This window comes from Mirounga leonina, unplaced genomic scaffold (genome assembly GCF_011800145.1).
Source record: "Mirounga leonina isolate KUSES-001 unplaced genomic scaffold, KU_Mleo_1.0 Mir_151, whole genome shotgun sequence".
Classification (NCBI taxonomy): Eukaryota; Metazoa; Chordata; class Mammalia; order Carnivora; family Phocidae; genus Mirounga; species Mirounga leonina.
Window position 1 is genome coordinate 72887754 of NW_023270377.1, and position 26145 is coordinate 72913898.

At 38.6% G+C, this 26145-nt stretch overlaps 1 protein-coding gene across 1 annotated transcript in view; it reads right to left on the reverse strand.

Moving 5' to 3' along the window:
- Nucleotides 1–1862: 1862 nt before the first annotated feature.
- The window catches only part of GPD2 (glycerol-3-phosphate dehydrogenase 2), a 139898-nt gene continuing 115615 nt past the window's right edge, over nt 1863–26145 (reverse strand). Inside the window, exons 10-17 of the mRNA XM_035007998.1 lie at nt 16507–16641; nt 16081–16256; nt 15403–15534; nt 14314–14472; nt 8647–8759; nt 8484–8562; nt 8196–8294; nt 1863–5232 (exon numbers count right to left, since the gene is read on the reverse strand). Of these exons, the coding sequence (XP_034863889.1) occupies nt 5107–5232; nt 8196–8294; nt 8484–8562; nt 8647–8759; nt 14314–14472; nt 15403–15534; nt 16081–16256; nt 16507–16641 (1019 nt within the window). The 3' untranslated portion in view covers nt 1863–5106. The remainder of the gene's footprint in view (nt 5233–8195; nt 8295–8483; nt 8563–8646; nt 8760–14313; nt 14473–15402; nt 15535–16080; nt 16257–16506; nt 16642–26145) is intronic.

Below are 26145 nucleotides of genomic sequence, written 5' to 3' on the forward strand. Positions count from 1 at the left end.
AATCAGATATGCCGGGGTTGAATTTTTTAAAGATTATGAAAAATTCAGACCCAGTTTTAGAAGGTTAAAACGAGTAAAGAAAGCCTGGGACTATGAAAAAGCAGCTTCCCGATTCAAGACTCTCCTGAACCCAAACTGGTTTTTTACAGGCACTAGGGCCCCAAAACAGGAAAACATTTTTTTACACCTCCCCGCTCCTTGAGACAAGGAAAGCCGGCAGCAGCAACGAAGAAGTGAACCTGGGCTCAACAGGAGCTGCGGTACCGAGACACTCGGCTTAAGACACCCAGTAGCGGGCTTGAAGGGCTCAGAAGCTGCTGAAACCAGTTGTGGCATGTGCCACGCTCTGATAATAGCCACGGTGGGTACCACGACACTCGAGCCTCCCATCTCTTCACTGAAACCACGACTACAGGATACATACCTTAACTCCGACGCGAATACGGGGAACTCACAGGGGAACCGATCCATAGTAGGGTTTACTGAACAGTGCAATTCAATGACCAATGTGGAGAAGGAACATGGCCCTGATCATTTTGCTAAAGCGGTATTTTGCTTAGATCAAATGAATCTTAGGATTCTCGAGCAGGGATTTAACGGAATGCGAAGGTAGTTCTTGACTTTTTGCCAAGGGTCCAAAACCTTCTTAGCACAGGACCTTGCAGGACTATCTCGGGTGTCCTCATAGCTCACATAGCTCACGTTCTGTGTGTGCATTTCACAAGTTTGGTAGTTAGACGCCTCAAATACAAAATATAGGCACAAAAGGCTCATCAACGCCATCTCCTATACAGAAATTTTCTCATTATAAGGGTGCCACATCAATTTGAAACTTAGGTTTCTTTCCTTTCTAAGTCAAATGGCATCAGGTGAAATCCAACACCAGTGATAATGCGGTGTTGCCAAAGATTGCAAATACAGATGTTAGTATCTATTTCCCTTTCTTTGACTTACCATCAGTTTTATACATTTTGAAAACTGGGAGCCATGTATTTTGACAAATTTTATGTTGACAAATTTTAAAGTGCTACAAAATTCGAAAAGCTAGATCACTGGGCAATGTTTTGAGCTGCAATATATTTCCTTCCAGGCACTGAACAAACAGTTCATTGTTACAAGTCTGTCCGGGAGCCATCACTTTAGGGTATTCTATACAATTTCAAAGAACCTTCAGAAACTCACACATGCCTTTGAGCATGTAAAACCAGGAGGCCGCACATCTAAACCACAAATGGAGAATATGCCCCATATACATGTGTAAATTAAAACCTATAAAAAAACATGGGTATTATAAAATTTGTGTTAAAACTGATAACAGCTTTGCTGATTTACTGACAATGAAAATATATAGCATTTTTTCTGTCAGAGCATTTATCAACACTTGGCAACCCTGCACTAACTTGACATGTAAGATGATCAAAATGGATTATGTAATCTTTCCCATTCATTTCTATTGATTTTAGTTATGATAAAATTCATCAGTGTGCCTGGCAACGCTCAGGCTGAAAAGCTCTGGTTGACCAAGGGGGAAAAAAAAAAAAGGAAAGAAAAAAAAGAATTCAACAGAGTTGTAACAGGATGAATATAATTTTAGAATAGGACTGCACAAATACAGAAGTCGTGCCCTAAAGGCTCCAGCAACAAATTAATACAAATAATTCTGGCAGTCTCATAAAATTACATCTGTCTATGCAGAGATTCACTTTTGAGATAAAATTACAAAATTACAAGCCAGAAGAATTCATGGGTAAGGGCCATTAAAAAAATAGTTTGTGGAAATATTATCAAACTTTCTTTAAACTTCAACAGTAATCAAAGTTATTTCTCTGACTGTAAGTAACATAAAAATGCCAGCAACTGGACCATTTTAATCAGCTTTATTGATTCGTGCTTTCAGTTCTTATTCAGTTAAAAACAAGGCACATTAAATACATCTTCTTATTGCTCTATAAATGCATGCAGCTCATTCTGTATATCAAAAGTAATAAATAATGGCGATAAAACACCAAGACAGTTATAAAAATGACAACCCAGCCTCAAACACAGTATTTAACAGTCCCATCTAGAACAATAACCCAACACAATACATGAAAGCACCACATATGAAGGTATGCAGTGTGCATATCCACTCCAGCACGGCTTGTACTTGATAGTCTTTAAAAACACAGTAGGGCTTTTTTATTCCCTGAAAAGGGTTGACATAATGCAAAACAGTGCAAGTTAGAGTGTCACTGACTTCAATATTATTACATTCATATGCCAAAAATCTTTACGCATAAAAAAGGAAATAAGATCAATGATCATCCTTACAGTATGTTCAGTAAAAGTCACAATGAAATTTTTGTTGTTGTACAAAAGACTAAGTTACATAATATTTTGGAAAAGACAAAAGAAAGCTAAAAACTAAAGCAGAATAGGGAGCATGCATTTAATAGTAGAAATCCTAAAGTTACACTTAGTATAAATTGATTGAAAGCAAGAATATTGCAAACAGCATGAGGGCTATGAGGCAGACAACCTTGGCTTAACCAATAATCCAGCATTGTCACTATTGTTAGGACTGTGGTATAGGGCTATTTAAAGGAGCATCCAGCTCTTCACCACAGATGGGGGTTCCTTCACCTGAATCCCCTTAAAGGCTCTTGAAATAAATCACCGGATGATAAAGACAATCTCTGCACCCCTCATCCCCATCCACACAGAATCATCTAGTATCACATTTGTACAAAAAGAAAAGAAAAATTCTCTCCTGCTTGGAATAGGTTTTGAAGGGGCTAATCCCTCCATTTCCCTTCCCCTTTTCTGAAATCAGGTACAGAAGCTGTGCAGGTTTAATTAAGAACTCACACAAAAATGCGGGGGTGCTTTATTCACAGTAGACTTGGAACCAGCTCACTTCCAAGATGAGTCTCTGGGATTGGTGAAGGAGTGCATGTTTTAGAATTAGCAGATTTTCAGCAAAAGCAGAGACGCTCAAAGGAAGCAAAGTGCGCTTTTCTTTGTTCTTAAAGGAACTTCACTCATAGCAAAGCGTGCACAAACCAGGCCTGTTGTACAAATACAGCTCTGCCCAGGCCAGTCAGCCTATAAAGCCGGTCCCTACTGTAATGGGTTCAGGGTTCAGGGAGGGCACAAGTTCTCGCTATCTTGATCTAACTAGAAAGAGAGAAAGAGAGAGAGCACAAATGTACTATATTGTGGTACGTCATCTGCGGTGTTTTAAAGGACAGCTTTTCTATCAAGGGTCACCGGGTTCTAAACAGTGAAACTTATCGTCTTGATAGAAAAACACTAAATTACAAAGCCACATGCTTCCAATATATATTTTTTTAAGGCAGTGTAAAATGTTCACATGTTTGGAAGAAAAACGTTCACAGTGATACCTGGGAGCATCCCTTGCTCCATTTGAGGTTTTTCCTTTAGGAAGTGGCAAGTCTAAACTTCATTTAAAAACAAGTGAATGTTTTGAAGTGGGGCGGGGGTTTAGGTGGTTTGTGAACCTCCAGTGTTTACATTATGACATCCAGGCTCATACCCCACTTGAATGAGGCAGAAAGATATTCTACAATGCTCACGTAAATAGAAATAACAGCACAAAAGTGTTTTATGTACCAGTTAAAAAAAAAACAACTAAGCTCTCAAGTCTGTGCAATTAAAGCCTGCCATTAAATACAGGGTTATATCTCCTATTACATACACAACCTGACCTTAGAAAATAAAAAAGCAGGTAGTTAACCTCACAAGAGGAAGCACAGTGGATAAATATTCAGATGATTGGTTAAAATGCTAGTGAAGTATTGCAAAAGCATACCAAATTGGCCCTTTAAATTCCATGTATTATTTGTTAAATTCAATCAGATTCATTTTTGTTTTTGTTTTGTGTCTCTCTGTGTGTGTGGTGGGAGAAGGGTCTGTGTGTGGGTGTGTGTTGTGCGTGATTTTTTCTTTTCTTTTTCTCTGTGGTTGAGAACTTTTCCACGGAGTCGCGAAGGAGAAAGGCTTTAAGCAACCCAGATGACCTTGACTACTGCAGCGTTGTGCCTTTTTACAAATAATTATAATTAAAGTTAACTAGAGGTTACTTCGATCCTCTTTTACTCTCCGTTTGAAATTACTCCCCCAAAATGATGCAATAAACTAAGCCAAAGAGGCCACGTTTGACAACAGCACATGCGCCACAGTTTAGGATTTGGGGACTGAAAATCGTGCCATCTCATGTGGACATACACACACAGGTTTTTAATCCTTATTAAAAGGATTTATTACTACTGTAAGGATTTGAGAAATTTAGTCTCATCCCATTACATCCAACTTGCCACTTAAGCGCTGGTTTTAAAATATGAAAGCAAGGATCTTCCTGGCAACTATAATAGTCAAAGAAAAACCAGCAGTGACTGGGGAAAAAAACCGAATTGCTGAGATGAAACTATCAGTGTAACTTCCAGCAAATGTCAATGCTATCCTTATCTTACACCTGTGATTCTGGAAGCGTTCAGAGTTTCTCTTTGAGACTCGCTCCTGTAACCAGATCTAAACTTTGTCTTCCCTCTCCAGTTTTGCCAGTCATACCCTAGATATAAAACTGCACGGTATTGTTTGGGTGGGGAAGGCAATCCATCTCAGGGAAGAAGGATCTGAGAGGTCTCCAGAAACGCTGTCATTTCTATAGGTCACTCCCTGCTCAGTTTCTGTTAGGAGCAAATCCTATCTACAATCTTAATGTCCAGAGCTTTGTGCACGTCACGAGAAATTTTTCCAGCTTCTTTTCAATTTCAGCCAAAATGCTCTGTCCCTAGGAGTGATTCAGAATAAATGAAGAGACGCACAAAAAGGGAGTGTGTCCAGTTACAAAATGGATGCAAAGCATTAAATCAGTGTGCATTGAAAGTGAGAAAAAAGATAAAATACACTCTTTAGAAGCTAGATTGAATGGCAAATACAAATAAAGGGTATACACATCAGCGTCCTAAAGCTTTGGAATGCTTCCCAGTGTTAACAAAGGCAGCTATCCATGGCCACTATTTTGGAGTGGTGTAAGTCATCTCTGGTTGTTACATGATGATTTGTTGTTCCTATGTCTGCTGGCGGTGGATTTACTGCCCAGACTCACAATCCTCCACAACTTCGGTCCACTGGAATGGGGACTCTTCTGTCGAGGTTCTCTTCAGCAGTTTTCATCAGTATCGCGAGCCGGCTTCCAGACACCCTTCCTTTCTGAATAGCACTCATCAGCTTCAAGAGAAAACAGGCAACAAGAGTCAGAAGGCAGGCATGCTTCCTCCCTTCTTCACCGCATTTTAATGGTTACCTCTGCAGCAGGCAGATGCGATTAAGTGCTCCATCAAAAACCATAGCAGGTATTTACAGCGCCAATAAGAAGAATACAATTTTTGAACATTTCAAAAAGGAGGAAAGGGGCAGGTATTTCAGGGCTGCCAAAACTATACCTACCTAGCAAATCAGCCTGCTTTTTAAAAGCAAATTGAATGCATAATTTTTTGTCCCTTTCATGTGCTCAGGGCACATATCTTTTTGAGCAACTCAAATATTGGAACTTTAATTTCATTTAAAAATCTGAAAAAGGAATCTCAGGGATTGAACAGAGACAAACCATGACCTATATTTAACTACTCTTTTTTAGTGTTACTGTACTTGACAACTTCAAGTCCCTTAAATCCAAATTCCTTAAAGACTTTTTAAAGTAATTTACATTTAAGTCCTTGAAATGGACCCAGAGATCTACCTTAAGAATTAAAAGCACTCCACAGCCCAGATTTTAGTTAATTCATTTTTATCCAATGGATAAAATCAGAATTAGTCTTGAAATTACATGCAGTCAGCGGGCAAAGGCCTTTAATCTGGAAGGCCCTTTGCAATTATGAGCATGGGGATTTTTTTTTTTTTTCTTTCTCAAGTTGATGTGGTTTTAACTATTTGCTTTTCTTGATCTCACTTCCCCAATCTTTTGTATTTATTTATTTGAAAAAGAACTGACTTAGCCATTCATCAGGAAAAATTCTCAAAATATTTTTAGGGTTATACTCTTTAGCCTTCAGAGATACATTTCTTAAAAATGACTCTGAATATGAGTCAGAGGCATCTGCCAAGGGGCTGGATCAGAATTTCATGACCTTATTAAAAGCTGTTTCACAAGCCATTGCTTATTAAAGATGGACTCCTACATGCAGAGCATCATTAGAGCCCAAACCTAAAAATAAAGTCATGTAACCATGCAACATCTGTAGTGATCCTTCCATGATGATTAGTGAAAAAAACAGATCTATATTCAAAAAGGTGTTTAATGGGATAAACGTGGGCTCTTTATGTTCAGAAAAGAAAAATATTTTATTCAAAAAAAAAACCCAACCCTGAAAAACATACTTTACATCTGACAAACGGTATTGACAAACGGTATAACATAAAGAATGCTGACATCTAAAGACAGAACAATTTATTGTTTATTGTTATGTCTATGGTTCCATTAAGACCTTCTAAGTTTATCGGAGCTAACAAAACTGATAGAGCTAGAGTTTCTTCTTGATCCATAAACATTATATGATGTACCAACCTTTAAAAATTCAGTTTTCTTTAAACAAGTATCTTGAAACCATATTACGAGAAAACAACAACAACAACAACAACATCTGGGTGTGAATATATTTCATGAGAAATATGGTCAGCATTTTTTAAGTTGAAAATTACACTGTGTATTTGTACTTAGTAGAAGCATGAATAGTCTCTTTCATTTAGAAGTGGACAAGAAATAATTATTGAAAAACTCTACAAGGAAACCTGCAGATGGTTTAAATTATTTTTTATGTGTTTAATTCTATTGCACTCAAGAAAATGACTTAAAACCCAAACCACATAGCATATCCATAAAATTAGATTCCTATTGTTTCTAAAACTCCAGATCTTTCAACCCTAAATGCTGTTGTTTATTTACAAAATGCAGGAAATGAAGCCTAAGCTATTTCTTTTAAGAAAAGTTTTTTAAAATTCTGAGACAAACAATAAAATATTCTCGAGAAAAAGCTAGACAAAAAAAAAAAAATTATTAAATGGTTTCTAATTTCCCAGCATATATTTTAAACTCCATTTCAAATGTGCACTTAGTTAAACGGTAAGCTAAAGAACTAAACATTCTTTTTTGTAATGCTGGACACAACCTGTGAAAATTTTCTACATTTAGATTCAACAATGCTCTTATCTAGAGCTCATCTCCAGAGAGACAATTACCATTTCCTTTGCCTTGATATTGTTTGTTTAACTTGACACAGTGAAGAAAGGGCTCACATTGACCAAAATCCCCAGCATTAATTTATTTCATGTTCAGCATTCATCATTGCCAGGGTGCAAGCAAGACCTGGCATTCATTTGAAATACCTGCCCAAAAAGCACTGCGGAAAAAACTTGGCCGCTTGGAACCCAATACATTCTTCATATGATCAGAGTCCTATGGACGGCTGCAAATAACACATGGGTTTATTAAATTTCTTTCTTTTAAGGAACTTTTAAGGAATGATGTGCAGATTCCAGTTTGAAGCTGGAATAACAGAATTTACTCCCTTCACGGTTACGATGAAACAAGTGAGCCTTGGGAAAGTGGAACAATGGAAATAGAAATGCTTGAATTATAGGGTCTTGACCCCAAAATACAGGTTTCCTTTCTTTTGCTTTTCAGGTTCTTCATGATGTAAGACTATTATAATTACATTTCAGAGTCTCTAGTAAATACCGTCAAATCAGTACAACTAGGATTTTTTTTTTTAACTTCATAAAAAAGAATTACTTTCCACATTAGAAATATGGGTGTGCGTCTTTTGAAGCAGAGAAAGCATAGTCTGGCAGTGGTAGTCCATGGCCTATTTCTCTAAAAAGCATACTTCTTATTCAGCCCTTTAAGCCATAATTAACTTGGATTTCATCTAAATTGCCCAACACAACAGAATGTCTTAGAAGAAAAACAAACAAACAAACAAACAAACAAGAAAGAAAGAAAGAAAGAGAAAAGAACATGCACCATGAAGAGCCTGATCCTTGAGGGCAGACAGAGGCAACTCTTGCTGGCTTTAAGCCTTCTTTTTTTCAGAATGAAGTGACAACCATGTGGCCTTAAGAATCCATTCTCGAACAGTCATTCACAACCAAAAGATAAAAAGCAAATACGCGTGTTTCCCCTCACCGCAGCTCACCTGCAAAAACTCATTGAGTTCAACCTGTCCATTTTTGTTCAAATCTACTTCATTCAGAATTTCATGTAGTGTATTCTCATCCATTTGGATGTTGATACTCTAAATATAAGGAAAGCACAAAATAATAAGGTTTAATTAAAAATGATGCATACCCTTTTATTAATGCTACCAACCTTTCAAAAATTACAGGAGAAAGTTACTTATAGAAAGCATTAGATGCAGAAAAGTGATCTAATCGAGTTTTTATGTTTTTCTGCTAGCAAAGATATTGAACCAAAAAAAGATTACCTCTAATACACGCTGAACATCAACAATGGTAATAAAGCCCTTTTGGTCTGCATCAAACTTATGAAATCTCTTCTTGTACCTGGAACACAACATTGAACATTGGAAAAATATACCTATGTGGGTCAAGTCAAAGCAGAGAAACATGGAAACTTATCAGAAGTACCTGTCGATGTCGGAAGGCAGGAGGCTAATTTCAGAGTGATCTGTTAACTGTTCTGATCGAGATTTATAGCCCATTTCATAATACAGAAACTTCCTGGCTGTTTGAAGTTCCTCCTAAAACACAGGCATACACAAAGTTCAAAGATTTATGGAAAGAATTACTGATCTTTTTCTCCTTTTTTTTCCCTTTCTCACTTTTCTGACCAGCACAATTTTTTATTTCTTCCAGTTTTACTGAAGTATAATTTATATTCAATAAAACGCACCTATTTTAGATACGCAGTTTGATGTATACTCTACCACGATCTAGATATAGAACATTTCTATCATCCTAAGAAGCTTCCTCGGGCCCTTTTTTTCAGTTGATCTGCTAGCCTCAGGCCATCACTGATCTGCTTTTTGTCTTCAGAGTGTTTTTGCCTTTTCTCGAGTTTCACAGAAAAGGGTCCATATAGTCTGTAGTGTTTTGTGTCTGACTGCTTTCACACAGCACAGTAATTCTGAGATTCACTCACGTCGCCTGTTTTAATATTTCGTTTCTTTTTCCTGCAGAATATTCTCACCCAGTATCGTCTAACCAAATCTAGAAAACCCAGTCCTTGTGGTTTGGTGACAAAGCAATTAAAGGTGGCACACACGGTCATTGACAGACATCATGGGATTAGCTACTCTGAAGCTTTGACACAAGGATGCAGAGAGTTGGGTGGAAGTTACATGGTCACGAGAAGAAACAAGCTCTCTGAACAGTTACTCTGACACTTGCCACTGTCCACAGCCTCAGCAGATAGTGACTATTGTTGAGGACATTGTCTTTCTTAGTTTTTCATGGCACTCTCCTGCTGGCTTACAGCTTCCAAACTGTCTTTTTCCTTCCTTTCCCTTTTTGGAATTTTGTACTACATTTGCCCACCTTCTGTCTTCTGGTTCTGTTCTTATTTGCCACAATATTTTAAAGCTCAATGGTAGTTAAATAATCCCATCTGCAAATTCTCTGAGTACCCAAAGATATCATTTTTCTGGGCTGGCATATAAACTCATTTAGAGCAGTCTCCTATTTGAATATCTATTTCCTCTTACCAATATTTATTTTGCTCTTTTCACACTGAAAACCGTTCTCCTTGACACAAAAGAAGGAAAGAAATTTGGTATTAAACTCTGAGTTGAATTGTTCCTCCTTTTCTCCAGCATTCAAAAATATGGTGCCAGTCACTTTAAGCAATGATCTAGGTTAAGCCTTACATGTATTCTTTTTGGGTTTTTTTTAATTTATTTTTGGTGTCCTTAGCATTTTTTCCCCAACCTTTAGTCAACTCCTGACACTATTCTATTCCTACATCCACATTAGTCCAGGATACCCTTTCATTATGGAGCACTTGTCTTCCATCTATTTTAAATGTGGTGTTTATCGGCTGGCTTTGTTCTGAGTCACAGTCCCATTTCTTCACTTGCTGCCCCTTTTTCCTCCTCATAAGAATCAATTTTGAAAGAATTTCTTTTGGTGAGCCTCTCTCAATTGACTTAAGTGGTCTTCCCTTTAAAGTCTCTCAAGGAAATGTATGTTTTATCTGAAGGTATAATGCTATGTTTATCTGAAGGTAAAATGCTATGGCAGCATTTTCCAACATGCATCCTGAGTAGTACTAGTCTCCCTCCCTCCAGTCTTTCCAAAGAGGGAGAGGTGGGTCCGTCTCTGAATAAGTTCCCTTTTGGAACCTGACAATGCACATAGGCATTCGAAAGGCACCAAATCATCTGTGCTAAAGAAAATGGTTTCATTTGTTGAACTCAGAATTTCCCAAATTCTTCTGTCCATGTAGTCGTCTTTTGATTTACACCTTGCGGAGCACAATTTGGCAATGTCCCATTCTCTAAATGTCCTCACCAACTCCTCTATCAATCCCCAGTTCCCCTAGACAACGTCTTCTTCCCTAATCAGTTCTTCCAATGCGGTTGGATTCGATCTTGAGTAGCTGTTCTCTAAATCTTTCTCTCGATTTTGAAAAGAGACATACATTTCTGAGGTATATAGTCGGTTGTAACCACTCAATTAGATTTCAAGATCCTTGAAACTATGAGCTATTTATTATTCCCCTAAAATATTTGGTATAATGCTCAGTATACAAGTCACTCATTAAGTATTGACTGGTAAAAACAACCACAATTCATCTACAGAGAGTTATTTATCACCTTGTTCTGCTTTCACTTTTGCAGGTTAAATAATCCCAATGCTTTTAACCTTTTCTCAGAAGTCCAGCTATCTAACCTTTAATTCTTTTTTTCCTTCTCCTTTGTTTCTCTCTAGACTGTCCACAGCTCTCATTAATACTCCTACAGCTCAGATACTAGATAATAACTTTAGGTCTTTTATTTCTCTTACTTTGTTGAGGGGGATGGGAGAATATTTCTGAGCACACAAATCTACTCATAAAACTTGAACTGAATGAAGTTAAATCTAGTTTCCTCAGGAGGGCCAAACACAGCCAGTTTACAGAATTTTCTTCTTCCTTCCTACCTCCTACAGCCTGAATTCCTGGCACCAGCTATCTTCCTGCATATTCAAATCTTTCCAACCATAATTTTTACAGGAACACATTATCTCCAATCTTTCTATATGGTAACAAAAAAAAAAAAATGATTGGCATTAGTAAAGAAACAAGTTTCACTCTTGGGTTGTCTCTGTATGTGGCTTTAGTCCATGAAATCAAAACTCAACACTGGAAGAGCTACAACCAGTCCTGCCAAAGCAGAGGCACCAGGCCAAGGTGGGGAAAGTGCATGCCCTGAAATCAGAGCACCTGGTTTTGGCCCCCATTCCACAGTTTACTAAGTGTCTGAACTCTGACTAGACTTACTCCCTGAGCCTGTGTTCTCAACTATAAAATGGGGGTAAAGGTTACCTCTGACAGACTTGTGGTCAGATTAAGGACCTCTTCAGCCAGTGACTTCTGCTATCAGTACACTACAAACATTGCCTTAAAATTACTACAGGAAAAATTTTTTAAATGTAGGGCCATGGTTTCACCCCTGAAGACCCTGAATCTGATAGTCTAAAGTCACGCCTCAAAATCTGTTCTTTTCCCTACATTTCCAGGTGACTCTGATATGTAACCACCTTTGGGAATCTACACCAGAATGAGAATGTTTTAAGGACAGGATCTATGCCCAATCCTTCCTTACACCTTCCACATAGGACACAGATGTGCAGTTATGTCCATTCATCATGGACAGTTATTTATTTAGGGCCTATCATGGCTGGCACTGAGGTTACAGAAACAAAGCAGATCATGTCCTCTCCTTTGGAAAGCTTATTTCCTGGATGAGAGGCAGATGACAAATAAACAAACAACTAAATACATGGTATATCAAATGGGAACAGATGCCAAAGAGAAAAATGAGGTAGGGAGAGGGATAGGAAGTGAAGGGATAGGCCATGAGGGTATCTAGGAAAGACCATTCCAGGCAGAGGAACCAGCAGGGCTTAAATAAGGAAGAGCAACTCAACTTGTGGGGAGTGAATGAATGGGAAGTCCAGAGGGATCAGAAAGGTGGTGGCCAGATCACAGAGACCTTGTAAACCACTGTCATGACTTTGGCCTTACACTGAGTAAAACAGAGGGTGTTTCAGCAAAGTAATTGTTAATTATCAGTCCTCATCTTACTAGTCTATCAGCATCATTTGATACAGTAGATTACTTTCCTCTTCTTGAAATATTTTCTTGCTCTCCTTCTGAGAAACAACTCTCTCTTCAGTCTTCTCACACTTTCTCCAACCTCGCTAGCTATCACTTTGCCTTTCTCAGGGAGTCTTCCTTATCTACCCAACTTTTAAACTCTGGAGAGCTCCAGGGCTGTGTTTGAACAACTTGCTGTTATCTAACTACACAAACTCCCTATGTGAGCTCATCCAGCGTGATGGCTTAAATACCAACTCAAATTTACATCTTTACTTCAGACCTCCCCTCTGAACTTCATTTGGACTGACATATCCAATGATCTGGCTTATGTTTTAATAGAATCACATAAGAATACTGCCGTGTGGGAGGGAAGCTTTTATAATAAACCATGGAAGAAATGCTGGTAGCTGGAAACAGGGTGATATTAAGAAGGGGTTGAATTCAAGCCATTATTGGAAGATAAATATGATACAGTTTGCTGATGGATTCAGATCAAGGATGATATTAAGATTTATGCCTAAGGAACCAAAAGGTGGAATAGCTATTTTTGACATGGAGAGGTTAGGAGTTGCAGTAGTAGTAGTGAGTGCTGGTGGTGGTGGTTCACATCCCAAACAGATGGTGCTATGGACTGAAGCGTTCCCCCCAAAATCCATATGTTGAAGCCCTAACCCCCAATGTGATGGTATTTAGAGATGGGGCTTTGGCGAGGTCATTAGGTTTAGATGAGTATTGAGAATGGGGTCCCCCTTCCTCCCTCTCTCTCCTCCATATGAGGACACAGCAAGAAGGCAGCTCTCTGAAAGCCAGGAGGAGCCCTCTTACCAGAACCCAACCATGCTGGCACCCTCATCTCAGACTTCTAGCCTCCAGAATTTAGAGCAACGAAGGCCTGCTGTTTAAGCCACCTAGACTGTGGTATTCTGTAACAGTAGCCCGAGTAGATTAAGACAGAGAGGATTCCAGAAAGTAGTTCAAGAAGGAGGGAGGAGTTCACTGTGTCAATGCCACTGAGTGAGTGAGTAAAAGGAGGACCAAGAACTGACAAGTGTATTGAGCAACATGGAAGCCACTGGTGAGTATGGTCAGAGCTACTATAGCAAAGTGGCAAAAACAAGCTTCAATCGAATGGGTTCAAGAAAGACTAGGGGATGGGGCGCCTGGGTGGCTCCGTCGTTAAGCATCTGCCTTCGGCTCAGGTCATGATCCCGGGGTCCTGGGATCGAGCCCCGCATCGGGCTCCCTGCTCAGCGGGGGGTCTGCTTCTCCCTCTGACCCTCCTCCCTCTCGTGCTCTCTGTCTCTCATTCTTTCTCTCAAATAAATAAATAAAATCTTTAAAAATAAATAAATAAAATAAAATAAATAAAAAAGAAAGACGGGGGGGTGAAGTACGGAACCAATGTGCACAGAAAGTATTTTTCCTATAAATACACGAAAATGTCTCTGTATATTACAACAATTTGATTTAATTAAAATCATGAAAATCTTCTGTTTATTACAACAAGCCCAGGGCTGTAAATGTGGGCATCTGAGCATCATTGGCTTTTTTTAAATTTGGATATAAATATAAAATTCCAAATGACACCAATCAATAAGCATTTAGTGGCCAGGCAATAAAACCACTATTTCCTGCCAAAGGCAAATTTGCACAAGTGTGAATTTCACTAGAGAGTACATTCTAAAAGCGTTCTCAATGAAAACCAGAAAAGGTTCTACCCACAATCATTATTATCCTACTTTTTCAGGAAATATGACCACAAATTTAAGAGTATTTTTCTATAAGGTATTTTCCAGAAACAACCAACACATTTTGGAATCAGAATATCTTTCCAGTTTCCTAAGATCTAGCAATATTAAACACACACCCCCTCCACACAGAAACTGGCAAGAAATCAAAAGTTCCCATTGAAAACTATGCTAGCCTCTACTAACAGACCAAGACATGACATGTTTATAATAGGAACTGTGGTTTTAAAGACTTCTATATAATACCTCTTTTTTATAATCATCCCAATTCAGTTCTCTGCCCATCAGTTCAACAATCCTGGGTAGGGCTTCCTCTGCTGCCTGGACATTTAGGAAGGCCAGGCGAGTCCGCCGTGAAATCATATCCACTGCTGTGCAGGCATACTCCTTAATCCCATATTTCACCTGAGTTGAAATTAAAACAAAATTATTAGCATGGGCCTTTTTTTTTTTTAAAGAAGAAATAACACTTCACTTAAAAAAAAAAATTCACACTTAGGGAAAGTGACATTGTTCTTTATACACTCTTGTTTTCTAGCAGGCATGAGACAAATAATGACATCATACAAGTTCCCTGCCCGTCTGCCAAAGAAGGTTTGTAAATTGGGACAAAATGGAAAAGAGTTGATGCTTTCTTCCTGAATTGACCCTGGCACAAACATGCACACTGCATCGTTTCCCATTTACCATCCACAGTAATCACTTACCTCTTTGCTTATACATCACATGGATGTTAATTTACATGGCCAAGTAGGCAAAGAACGAGTATGAAAAAGTATAGTTTCATCTCTTTAGGCTGTCCAGAGTTTTCTGTCTCAAGAGTACCCAGAGGACAGAAGGCTTGCGGTCAATCAACAAGCAAATGCTTACTGGACACTCGTGCTTTAAAAGTACAATGAATCATAAATAAATATAAAGCATGGTCTCTGGTTTCACAAAATGTAGAAACTTGATGAGAAACAAAATTTCAATCTTTGGGAAGTTAAGTGCAAACCAAGATGTGTCAACGGCCCACAAGTGAGTATAAACTTGAAAAGTCACAAATTTACAAAAGAGGCAAACAACTGAGAAGTCACAAGACTTGGGATAACTCTGTGGAGGAGGAAGAAATAGATATTTTCTATTAACATCATTACCACTGTCAATATCACTTCAGATTTAACATTTGAATTTATAAATGAAGGGATCTGGGCTGGGCAGACATTTTGCTAAAGGCTCTGGCTGGCAAATGGGCATTAACATTTAGTCCTACATAATTTTTCAAGATGATGACAAATGAACAGGTGACCAGCATCCCACAGCAGACAGGAAATTCCCACATAGCCATTCACATACCTCGGCTTCAATGTATGGAAATTCTGACACAAGACGCACGCCAACAATGGGCCACCTTTTTCCGGTTACACTTGCCATTTTGGCCACCTCAAAAGCCTTGTCACCATAGGTGGTGGCAAGATGTTGTGCCACCTAGGGAAACAAAACTGCATTAGGCAGGTACTTTGAATATCAATACCGTCCAGGCATGAAGCAAAAAATGCACACGCTTATCCTGTCAGTTTTTCACAGCCCGTAACTAATAGTTCCAGGAGAGTATTAGATTTTGATTTTGTGGGAGGAAACCACTTGGGCTCTGAATGCTTAGGCCAGCACTAACTGACATGCATGTGTCAGTGTTTCAGTGACTGATGAAGCTTCGGCTTCACTCTGGCCCCAGTGTCACTTCTGAAGAGCAGCCTTCCATACCCTCGAGACAGAAAGAACGTGGGATGATGCTCTGTCTGCGGAGAACAAACCAAACCAACCCCAGACTTTAAAACAGAAACTAGTATGTGCATTGCTTTTTAGGCAACCGAAGAAAAGTCTGATCAGCTTTTTTCCTTAGTTCACTTCCACAGCATGCAGACAGAAACGAGCTGAGCAAAAGGAAATTCTAAATCAGGGAGGCCTCCTGGTCGCCAATTCTGCTTGTGGCAACAGTGAGATGAGGTGAAGAGCAGGATGATGCACACCCACCTCACTTTCAAGCCCATAATCCTGGACAAGCCTAATGTAGAGTGTGGGGCTCCAATCTTTGCCGCCTTGAAGGAAAAGCCCGACTGTTCTGCTTGGTCCTGCTTTCAAATTGTGAGCCTTGATAGAAGCATTTATGGTATCTTCTGCCATAGATCGATACGTGGTCCACTTTCCACCTACAAATAATTTGATAAATAACTCATTAGGTTACCATCCTTATTTTCCTTATGATGACCCATTTGCCAACTGATTCATAACAAAATTCACCTGTTGTTTATAACAAATATGGCAAAGCAATGTGTAAGACTTTACTCAGACTCATCAAAAAAATTCTCCGTTCATTAGCATCAAGGGAGATTCTGGTGTGACAGTGTAACTCAGGGGCCTATCTAAAGCACACCCAAAACACAAGGTGATACGCCATACCTGCTATAGTGATGAGGCCACTCTCACTGATATCCACGACATGATTTCGGGAGATGGACTGAGTATCTGCAGACTTGGGATCAGTAACAAGGGGACGGATACCACTCCATGCTGCCAGGACGTCCCCTCTTCTCACTGGGAAAAATCAATTGGAAGGGTGAAGAGGATGACCTAAAGATATTTCAACAAAACTCTGAAATAGCTAATAAGCAGGAGAGAATTCAGGAAAAGGAACACATGAATACAGGCTTTGAAAGAGAGAAGAAGCCCTTAAATATAACAACTAAGTGAGTGGATAAGTACAACAAAAACTCAAAGAATTATTTGGTTACAAAGATAATCTGCACACACACACAAAAAGCAAATAACCTGAAAATCACTGACACTGATTCCTACCAAAAGAGGAAACAAAAGGAACACATGTTACTAACCCTCAGCTGGAAGGATCTAGAACACTTGAAAGGAACAACAACAAAGTAGAAACAAAACAAAGACAAAGGGATAGATTCGTGACTTGTTACATTTCCTCCTAGAATATACCTAGCTCTCTCTTCTCAGAAAGGACAAAGATCCTTACTAAACAAACAAGCCTGTAACAGGAGATTTTCTCCCCTCATCAATGCTACCCTCTTACTGAGCATTTATAGTAGGCCTAGACTTGTCAAAGCACTTGACATACACATTTCATCTTATTTAATTTCACGAAGACCCATAGCATCAGTTATTATTATTCTCAACATAGAAATGAGAAAAAAAAAAAAAAAACCTGAAAAAGTTTAACCACCTAGCCCAAAGCAAACATCTTATAGATGCTAGAAGAGCGTAAGAACCCAGTTCTTCCTGATTATAAAGTTCATATTCTTACCCACTAAATGTACTATCTTTCAACTCCTGACAATCTCTTTTCCCCCCTTATCCCACTATCCTTATAACTGCCTCAAAAATAGGTACACTGGTTCCTCCCAGTTTAGGCACACCGTATTTCTGTTACAGTGCATGGAAGGTCTTTGAATATTGAAGATCCCATGAAATTTCTCTTACACTCTGTCGGAATACAATTACCTCTCTATACCAAGAATTGATGGACTCTACAGTAGAACTGGACAACTGTTGCACAGTACTCATTACTGACCTAAAAACAGGTAAGGAGAATAGCCTAGTGGTGGTTCTGGTGCACCATGAGGCGCAAGGGCAAGGGCAAGACCCAAGGCAGAGTTTTCAGAATCTACTCTTCTTTAACCAGATCAGCTTCAGGAATGGCTTAGTCCTTTTCTTCTCCACTCTCCACAACAAGGAGCTGACCACATGCACCAACCCAAGAGTTGCCAAATGATGCAGATGATGAGGAAGTGAATGCTTACCTGGTCCCGCTGCACTTACTTGCATAGACCAATTAATCTAACCCTGGATAACAGAGGAGTAAGTGCAAGTTTGCCCTGACCATGACTTGGGATCAGGTGTTACCTCCTTCATCTTATTGCCAGCCATGACCTTCACTGATGAAAAGTTCACTATCTTTAGGACATCAAGACAATGGGAAAATTGGATATCCACCTGCAGAAGGATAATCTCAAAGTGAATGAAAGACCTTTACATAAAAGCTAAAACTATAAAACATTTAGAAAAGAAAAGAAGTATGGGGGAAAATCTACATGTCATTGGGTTTGGCAATGATTTCTTGAATATGATGCCAAAGGCATAGGTAATATAACATAATTATAATAAAAAAAAGATAAAATGGACTTCTCAAAATTAAAAACCTTTGTGCTTCAAAAGACATTATCAACAGAATGAAAAGGCAGCCCATGCCGTAGGAAAAAATATTTGTAAATTATATCTGTGACAAGAAGTTAGTATCCAGAATATATAAGAACTCTTAAAACTCAATAACTAAAACAGACAACCTGAGTGAAAAACGGGCAAAGGCTTTTAAGAGATATTTCTCCAAAAAAGATATACAAATGGCCAAAAAGCACATAAAATAGTGCTCAATATCACTAACCATTGGAAAAATGCAAGTGAAAACCACAATGAGATACACCTTCATATCCATTAGGCTGGTTATTATAAAAAGCTAAAAAACAGAAAAAAACAGACATTGGTGAGGATGTGGAGAAACTGGGGTAGCCTTATGCACTGCTGATGGGAAAGTAATATGATGCAGCCACTATTGATAAGTGTATGGCAGTTCCTCAAAAAATTCAACATGGAATTACCATATTATCTAGCAATGACAATTCTGGGTCCATACACACCCCAAAGAACTGAAAGCACACACAAAAAATTGTACACTTCCATGTTCATAGCAGCATCAGTCATAACAGCCAAAATATGGAAGTAACCCAAGTGACGACCAATAGATGAATGGTTAAACAACATGTGGTCTATACATAGAATGAAATATTATTCAGCTTTGAAAAGTAAGGGAATTCTGACACATGCTACCTTGAAGACATTATGCTAAGTAAAATAAATCATTCACAAAAGGACCAATATTGGCTGGTTCCATTTATATGAGATACCTAGCGTCGTTAAATTCATAGCGACAGTAAGCAGAATGGTGATTGCCAGGGGGTAGGGTAGGTGGGTATGGGAGGTTAGTGTTTAATGGGTACAGAGTTGAGGAGAATAAAAAAGATCTGGAGATGGACAGTGGCGACGGTTGCACAAAAATGTGAATGTATTTAATGCCACAGACTGTATGCATAAAAACGGTTAAAATGACAAAATGATAAAAATTAACCATAATTTTAAAAAAATCAAGACAAAAGGAAAAATTAGCACATTTCGAGTCTCAGCAGATTAAGGAAATATTTTACATGTAACTTATAAATATCAGGACTCTCCCCAGCCCATACCATGCCCAAACTTCATCCAAATTAAAATATCTCATTCAGGGGAGCACAGTTTTGTGAGCAGAGGACAGTGTGGATGTCAGATCCCACTCAGTCCTTAGGAGTGTGCCCTTGTACAGTGAACCTCCTGTGTTTATACACGGCACCACCTGAAAAGTATCTAGAAAATATCTAGCCAACTCTATCGAAAGAGTCACAAAGACTCCTTGAAATGGCTGGAATAGTCAAAAAAAAATTTTTTTTAAGGTGTCTAACCAAGTACGGGGGAAAGATCCTAAAAAACTGTATTGAATGACAGATCATCCCTCCATCTTGATCTCAAATGAGAAAAAAAAAAAAAAATATATATATATATATATATATATTTCTGGTAAAGATAAATTCACCTATGGTAAATCTGGCATATTTTAATATAGCTCCTTGAGGACCACACTCTTAACATGACACACGTCTACAGTGGTGTTTAATCAAATCCATATCTAAACACCGCATCAGAAGCAAAGGAAGAGGAAACATCATAAGCTGGTGCAGAAAGCCGAGGGCTTCCAGTCTTGTTAATTGGAGACCTACAGAGTCTCAATGCAAGGTTCCATTTCTAAACCTGCCCTTCTGATATGTGTATTCTCTTAAATAAGTTTATCCTGATGGCTTCCATGGAATGAGGGTTAATTCTTGCTTCATGCAATTCCACAAAAGTCTCGTGAAATGTCCACACAAATCATGCAATGTTTTAATCTTTACAAAAAACCTAACTAGGAAATTACCACTATTTTCCATTAGAGTTCAAATAGCCCTCTGAGTCAAAAATAAAACTTAGCCAACCACACAGAACGTCACTGTGGTCACCACAGTCTGCCGAGCATGTTTGTGAAATTCCTTAGGTAGCCACACTGATCAGGAATTTGGCTTCCACTCTTAAAGCCCTCTGACTGATTTTAAAATTATCTGATGGAAAATTAGACTCCCCAGAGTAAATCTGAAGCATATGAAAATAGTCTCTCTGGCCAATGCTTTGCCTTTTCTGGTATAACAGGCAGAAGAACACACCTGCAAAATTATGTTGTCTAAAACAAAAAGACCGAACTAAAATATCCAAGGTTTCCCTTCACAGAGGAATATTAAATAAAACATTATGGATACTGATACCATTTTAAATCCTTACTCTTGAAATTGATACTCAAAAAAAGAAAAGAAAACGCTACCAGGAAGAGTTTATAATGTGTTAGGAAACTTATTTTATAGTTTAGCATTCAGCTCTTTAACCCCAGAATTATATCAGATGAATGTTGGGATTAAATTTATCTAAAAAGACACATGTCAGGATAATCAAATTTTAAATCATATTTAAAATATGAGTCAGTCTTTATGGTCTGCAGGATTTTTATATTAGACCAGAGGCTGGTTGGATCAGGTTATCTATCAGTTTTCTCCCAACCTTAAGATCTAATGATTTTTGTGGATTATTCAAAATGCTATTTCCTGCTGAGGGATAAAGTGCTTGTATCTCTCCACCACTGAAATTAAGTAAGGACCGATCAGGGCCATAGGCATAATCTATGTCCATAGGGCCGAGCATGGCTAAGCACATAAGACATGAATTCTAACCTCTTGTATAAAAGACAGCAACTAACTGAACTAACATGTTTCTCTCCTTATCACCTATTCACCCACAGTGGAAACCTTGCACACTGTTAAACAAACCCTAAAGTTCTTTGAAGAAAGAGATTCAAAAGCAGTAAGCAGAATAGAGAATCGTTAAGCTATCTCTTAATTCTGCCCGAAACTGCTGCAGCCACATTGGCTGGAAACAACCCCAGGATTAAGCCAACTTGGAGGGTGACAGAGTGAAGAGAAATAAGCACCGTGTACCTTAGAATTGCAGAATCACGGAATTTCTCACCTCTTGAGCCTTCTTATATCTGGAGGGTGTTTTTTTTTTTTTTTTTTTTTTTACAAGATAACACATTTATTTTATAAAACAAAAAAATACAAATTCAATGACTCTCTCAAATCGAGTCTTTCCTTCTCTAAAAGTGTATATAAATATATCTCGATTCCATAGAGCAGCTCTGTCCCATAGACTTCTCTGCAGTGCTGGAAACGCTCTACCTCTACAAGCCCCAATTCACTCGCTGCTAGCTGCACGAGCCTATGAAGCACTTGAAATGTGGTTCATATGACTGAGGAACTGAATTCTAAATTTTATTTAATTTTAACTAATTAAAAATGAAATAGCCACATGATATGCACATGCACAGGCTATGATGTTACACCAGGCAACTCTAGAATAAAAATCCCCAAGCAGTAGATCTCACACTTGTCCTGGTAGATCATCAAGCCGGATACTTCCCACTAAGGCCCCCTTACCCACATCTCTAACTGAGCACCCTTTTCAGTGAAATTTGACTGTATTCCCTTTGCTCATGAGAATACGATCCGCTATAATAGCATGCTTTCCCCCGAAATACTTCACTGTCCTAAGATGCTCCATATTTATCACTTCGAAATATCCTCTTCTCCTACTAAGCTCATGAGTTCAAAGAAATAAATATTTTACCAGACTAAGTACTAAAAAGTACTAAATTAAGTACCAACTTTTACTAAATTAAATACTGAAGTATTTACTAAACTAAGTACTACCCTCAAGTTCTTACTGAGAAATCGTTTCTATCGTTCACATTGTAGCCACGAGTCGGTGGTGGCCATCACCTACTTTAAATTCTCCAAGGTATAATATGTGAAGAAAATCACTCAAGTCAAGGCTTTTACGCCTCAGAGCTCAAAAATTCATCTTGATTTCTCTGGTTCTCATACTGCCAGGATAGCTAAACCAGGTTTCATTACTGTTTCATTTTTCTCACCATTTTCAAAATCTTTAGCAATGTCAATTCTAGTATTTCTCAAAACCCCAAAACTTACATCAAGTAGGGGTCATGAATAGTGATCAATATATAAGATGTGGCCTATTAAAACATTCTCTAAACTTTTTTTATCAAACAAGAACAGCCTACAATACAAAATCAAAAGCAATAATATTTGGGCCTCTGAGCCAATATCCCAGGCTTTGTATAAAGTATCTAATGACTATATATTTAAACATTTGGATATTCTCTTCTAACATAAATAAATGCTTTAATAAAACAAGATGACAGGAAACAACACTATTACAGGAGTTGAGGAAAGTCCTCATTAAACACCACTTATTAGAATAGCTCACCCAGAGGGCACCCAGTTGACTATTTAAGTGCCAAATGCCCAGATGTTTAAAAACCCACGTGAGCACCTCCACAGTGTATAAAAGTACTTGGCAATATTTTCAAAAAGATATTCCCTTTACCATCATGTTTAAGGATTATTTTTGTTGCAATCCCAATAAATAACTCATTCAGGTTTTGGTGTATACAATATATAAAGAGTAAAATATAAATAGTAAAGTTGAATAGACATTTTCCACAGCTGGTTGACAAGACTAAGTGCTGTGTAATTGCTTCAAATTATAATGAATATTTCTACTCTTAACACCTTGGCAAGACAAGTGTTTGTTTTAAAAATTAATAGAAAATGACGCCCACAGGAAGTGACAATTAAGAGCCAAATGTGCGGTTCTGCTTCACATGAGTTATTTAGCCATACATTTTGGGGTGTTCTTTCTCCTGTTTGCCACTTTCAGAAAATCAATAAAACACATGTGAAAATATCTAAATGAACACAGGGGAAATAGTGTCAGAAATCAATACTTCTCTACCAGCATGTTTAACCTGCTGAAATGAAGTGTTAATCACAGAAATAAGATACCATATTACATTTATAAACTAATGAAACTGGAAAAAGCAAAGCGTGTGACACTGTAATTAAACAGCTGGAGGACATCCAAGCCTGTGTAAGTTGATAACCCTAGTACAATCTCTGGCAGCGAAAAGGCAGGTCTGCAGTGAGTCGATACGGCCAGCTCGGTTGTTAATTGAATAACCGGCAATCTATAAACACTACTAATTGCATATGTGAAAACCTGTGTACAACTCAAGACGCTGCCTAGAGAAACACTCCAGAAAAACTACATGGATAAAGCACTCGGCAAATCTTCTGTCTCTCTCAATCCCTTTAAGTCATAGCTTAGTTTCACCACTGCCTCCTTCTGATTAACCTCTACCCAGCAGACTTAATGATACATTTTTCAAAAGATCATTTTTCTTCCTAACCCAATACACACCACACAACTATCAATTACCCATTTCAGAAAAGAACAAACAAGTAATCTAGAAAATTCAGCCTGTGAATGGAAGGCTTTCTAAGTCGTAAAAGAAGACATGGTCTTATTCCCAACAGGCAAAATGCTTTTCAGAATTGTTCCGACGCATTTTGCCGAAGTGCGGCAGCTGCTGAGAACAGCATGAGTGTTAAGATTTGACACTTTTTTTTTTTTTCCTTCCTTAAGGATATAGCCATTTGGGGAGGCTCAGAAACTGTTGTCAGAATTTTACTTATTCATCCATTTAATAAATCCTTTAAAATGATTATGTCAACCCTGGCGAATGCAAAACATTTCAAAACTATCGCTCTAGGACCTAAACAAACTTTATTTTTTTAAATCTGCAGAGAAGACTGCTTGGCCCAAGGGATTAGTTATAAGATATGAAACGTCCTCCAGTTTAACATTCAAATCCAAAACAGGCCCGTCCAGAGCAAAGGTCATGCTCATTCTGCAAGTGTCTAGCAGTTTCCAGGAAATGAATTGAGAGACTTAATCCACTCTCTGGTGGATATAAAATCACATCATAAAACCTGGAACTACCAGTCAGAGTACCATGTGGTACTCAGAAGCACAAGTACTGCAGCTAGACTGACTTGTCCTCATCCTGACTCCAACGCGAACAAACTGTGGGCAAGAAGCTGAAAGTCATGGGGCCTCAGTCTCGATGTCTATAAAATGGGAACTGCAAAATATACCTGGTAAGGTTGTCATTAGGAACCAAAGAGATGATAGAGGCAATATGTTCCATAGAGTGTCTAGCCTAAAAAGTGCTCGGTAATTGTAGAGTTTTAAAAAACGAAGCATGTATTAACCACTACAGACAAAGGGAAGGACAGAAAGATGGGCAGCACCAGCCTACAGTCAAAGACCTGAGTAGGGCCCGAAGCTGACTTTCTCTCCCCACTTCATCATAATGGAAGAGAAATCGGGTTACACCAGAATTCCTAGGAAAAAATGTAAATTTAAACGTCTCCACTTTAAGATATAGACATATAGTAGCAAACTGCATTCTACCAAGACTGAGGGGAACTCCTCAAATATGAGGCCTTTGGTCAACTGGAAACACACATGGGAAAAAAAAAAAAAAAAACTATAAGGGATCATTATTAATTGTTTTTTAAAAAAAACAAGCTGATAAGTAGCACAGGTGTGACAGACGGTGTGCACTGGGAAATAAATGAAGTATATGAAAGCACTATCACCTCTGCTTTTACCCCAGATATTTGCTCCCCAGGGAATTCTTTTTTTTTTTTTTTTTAAGATTTTATTTATTTATTTGACAGAGAGACACAGCGAGAGAGGGACCACAAGCAGGGGAAGTGGGAGAGGGAGAGGCAGGCTTCCCGCTGAGCAGGGAGCCCTTTGCGGGGCTCAATCCCAGGACCCTGGGATCATGACCTGAGCCGAAGGCAGACGCTTAACGACTGAGCCACCCAGGTGCCCCGCCCCAGGGGATTCTTAATCCCAAGAGTCCCTGGACTGCTAGGAGACAGGCCTGATTTATAGTGTTCAGCTAGGAATTTGGGCCACTTTTACCAAAAATCAAAATTGGCAAAAAACCCTCATTGTCAGTTTTACCAATTAACCTGACTACCAAAAGGCATGGGAATTGACAAGACTTTTACAGACCAACCCGGTCCCAGCAGGTATTGCTAAATCTCCTACGCATTCAGAGGCAGAATAAAAGTGAGGAAGGGGTGCAGGCTTCCGTCTCTGCTACAGCCCAAGGCTCATTTCACTGGTGGAAATCCCCACCTACGATATGGGCACGGCAGCCTTTTGGAACCTACACCTGTTTCCAGCACATCCAGCCTCTCAGCACGTATAAGCAGTTAGATTTCTCATCTTATTGCATTTGAACTTTAAGAATTTGGAAACTGTCAACATAGAGCTCTCTGCTCTTGAATTAATTTTACTTCTTGCTCCAACAATCTAAACTTCCTGCTCGTAGGGTCCAATATAAACCCACTTTTAACAAATATGCTACTCAGGCAAATGTGAAACGAAGCAGGATTCATTAACAATAATCAATACACTAAAATACAATCATATCCAGGGGCGCCTGGATGGCTCAGTCCTTAAGCATCTATCTTCAGCTCAGGTCATGATCCCAGGGTCCTGGGATGGAGCTCTGCATCCGGCTCCCTGCTCCGCAGGAAGCCTGCTTCTCCCTCTCCCACTCCCCCTGCTTGTGTTCCCTCTCTTGCTGTGTCTCTCTCTGTCAAATAAATAAATAAAATCTTAAAAAAACCCAGACACATAAAATACAATCGTATCCAGATGAAAGTCCTCTTAGATTTCAAAAGAAAAAAAAAAAGTATCCAGCTAAAATCGCATTGCATTTTGAGTATTGAAATGCAGGTATTAAACAAGGCATGACCATTTCCCAAATAACTCTATGTGAGGGTGTGTATGAGAGAGAGTATAAACATTAGCCACATAGATCTCAGTTACATGTAGTTCATACATTTGTACCATTAATGCAGGTACCCAAAGAGACTTTACTCAAAATGAAATGGCATCCATTACTTG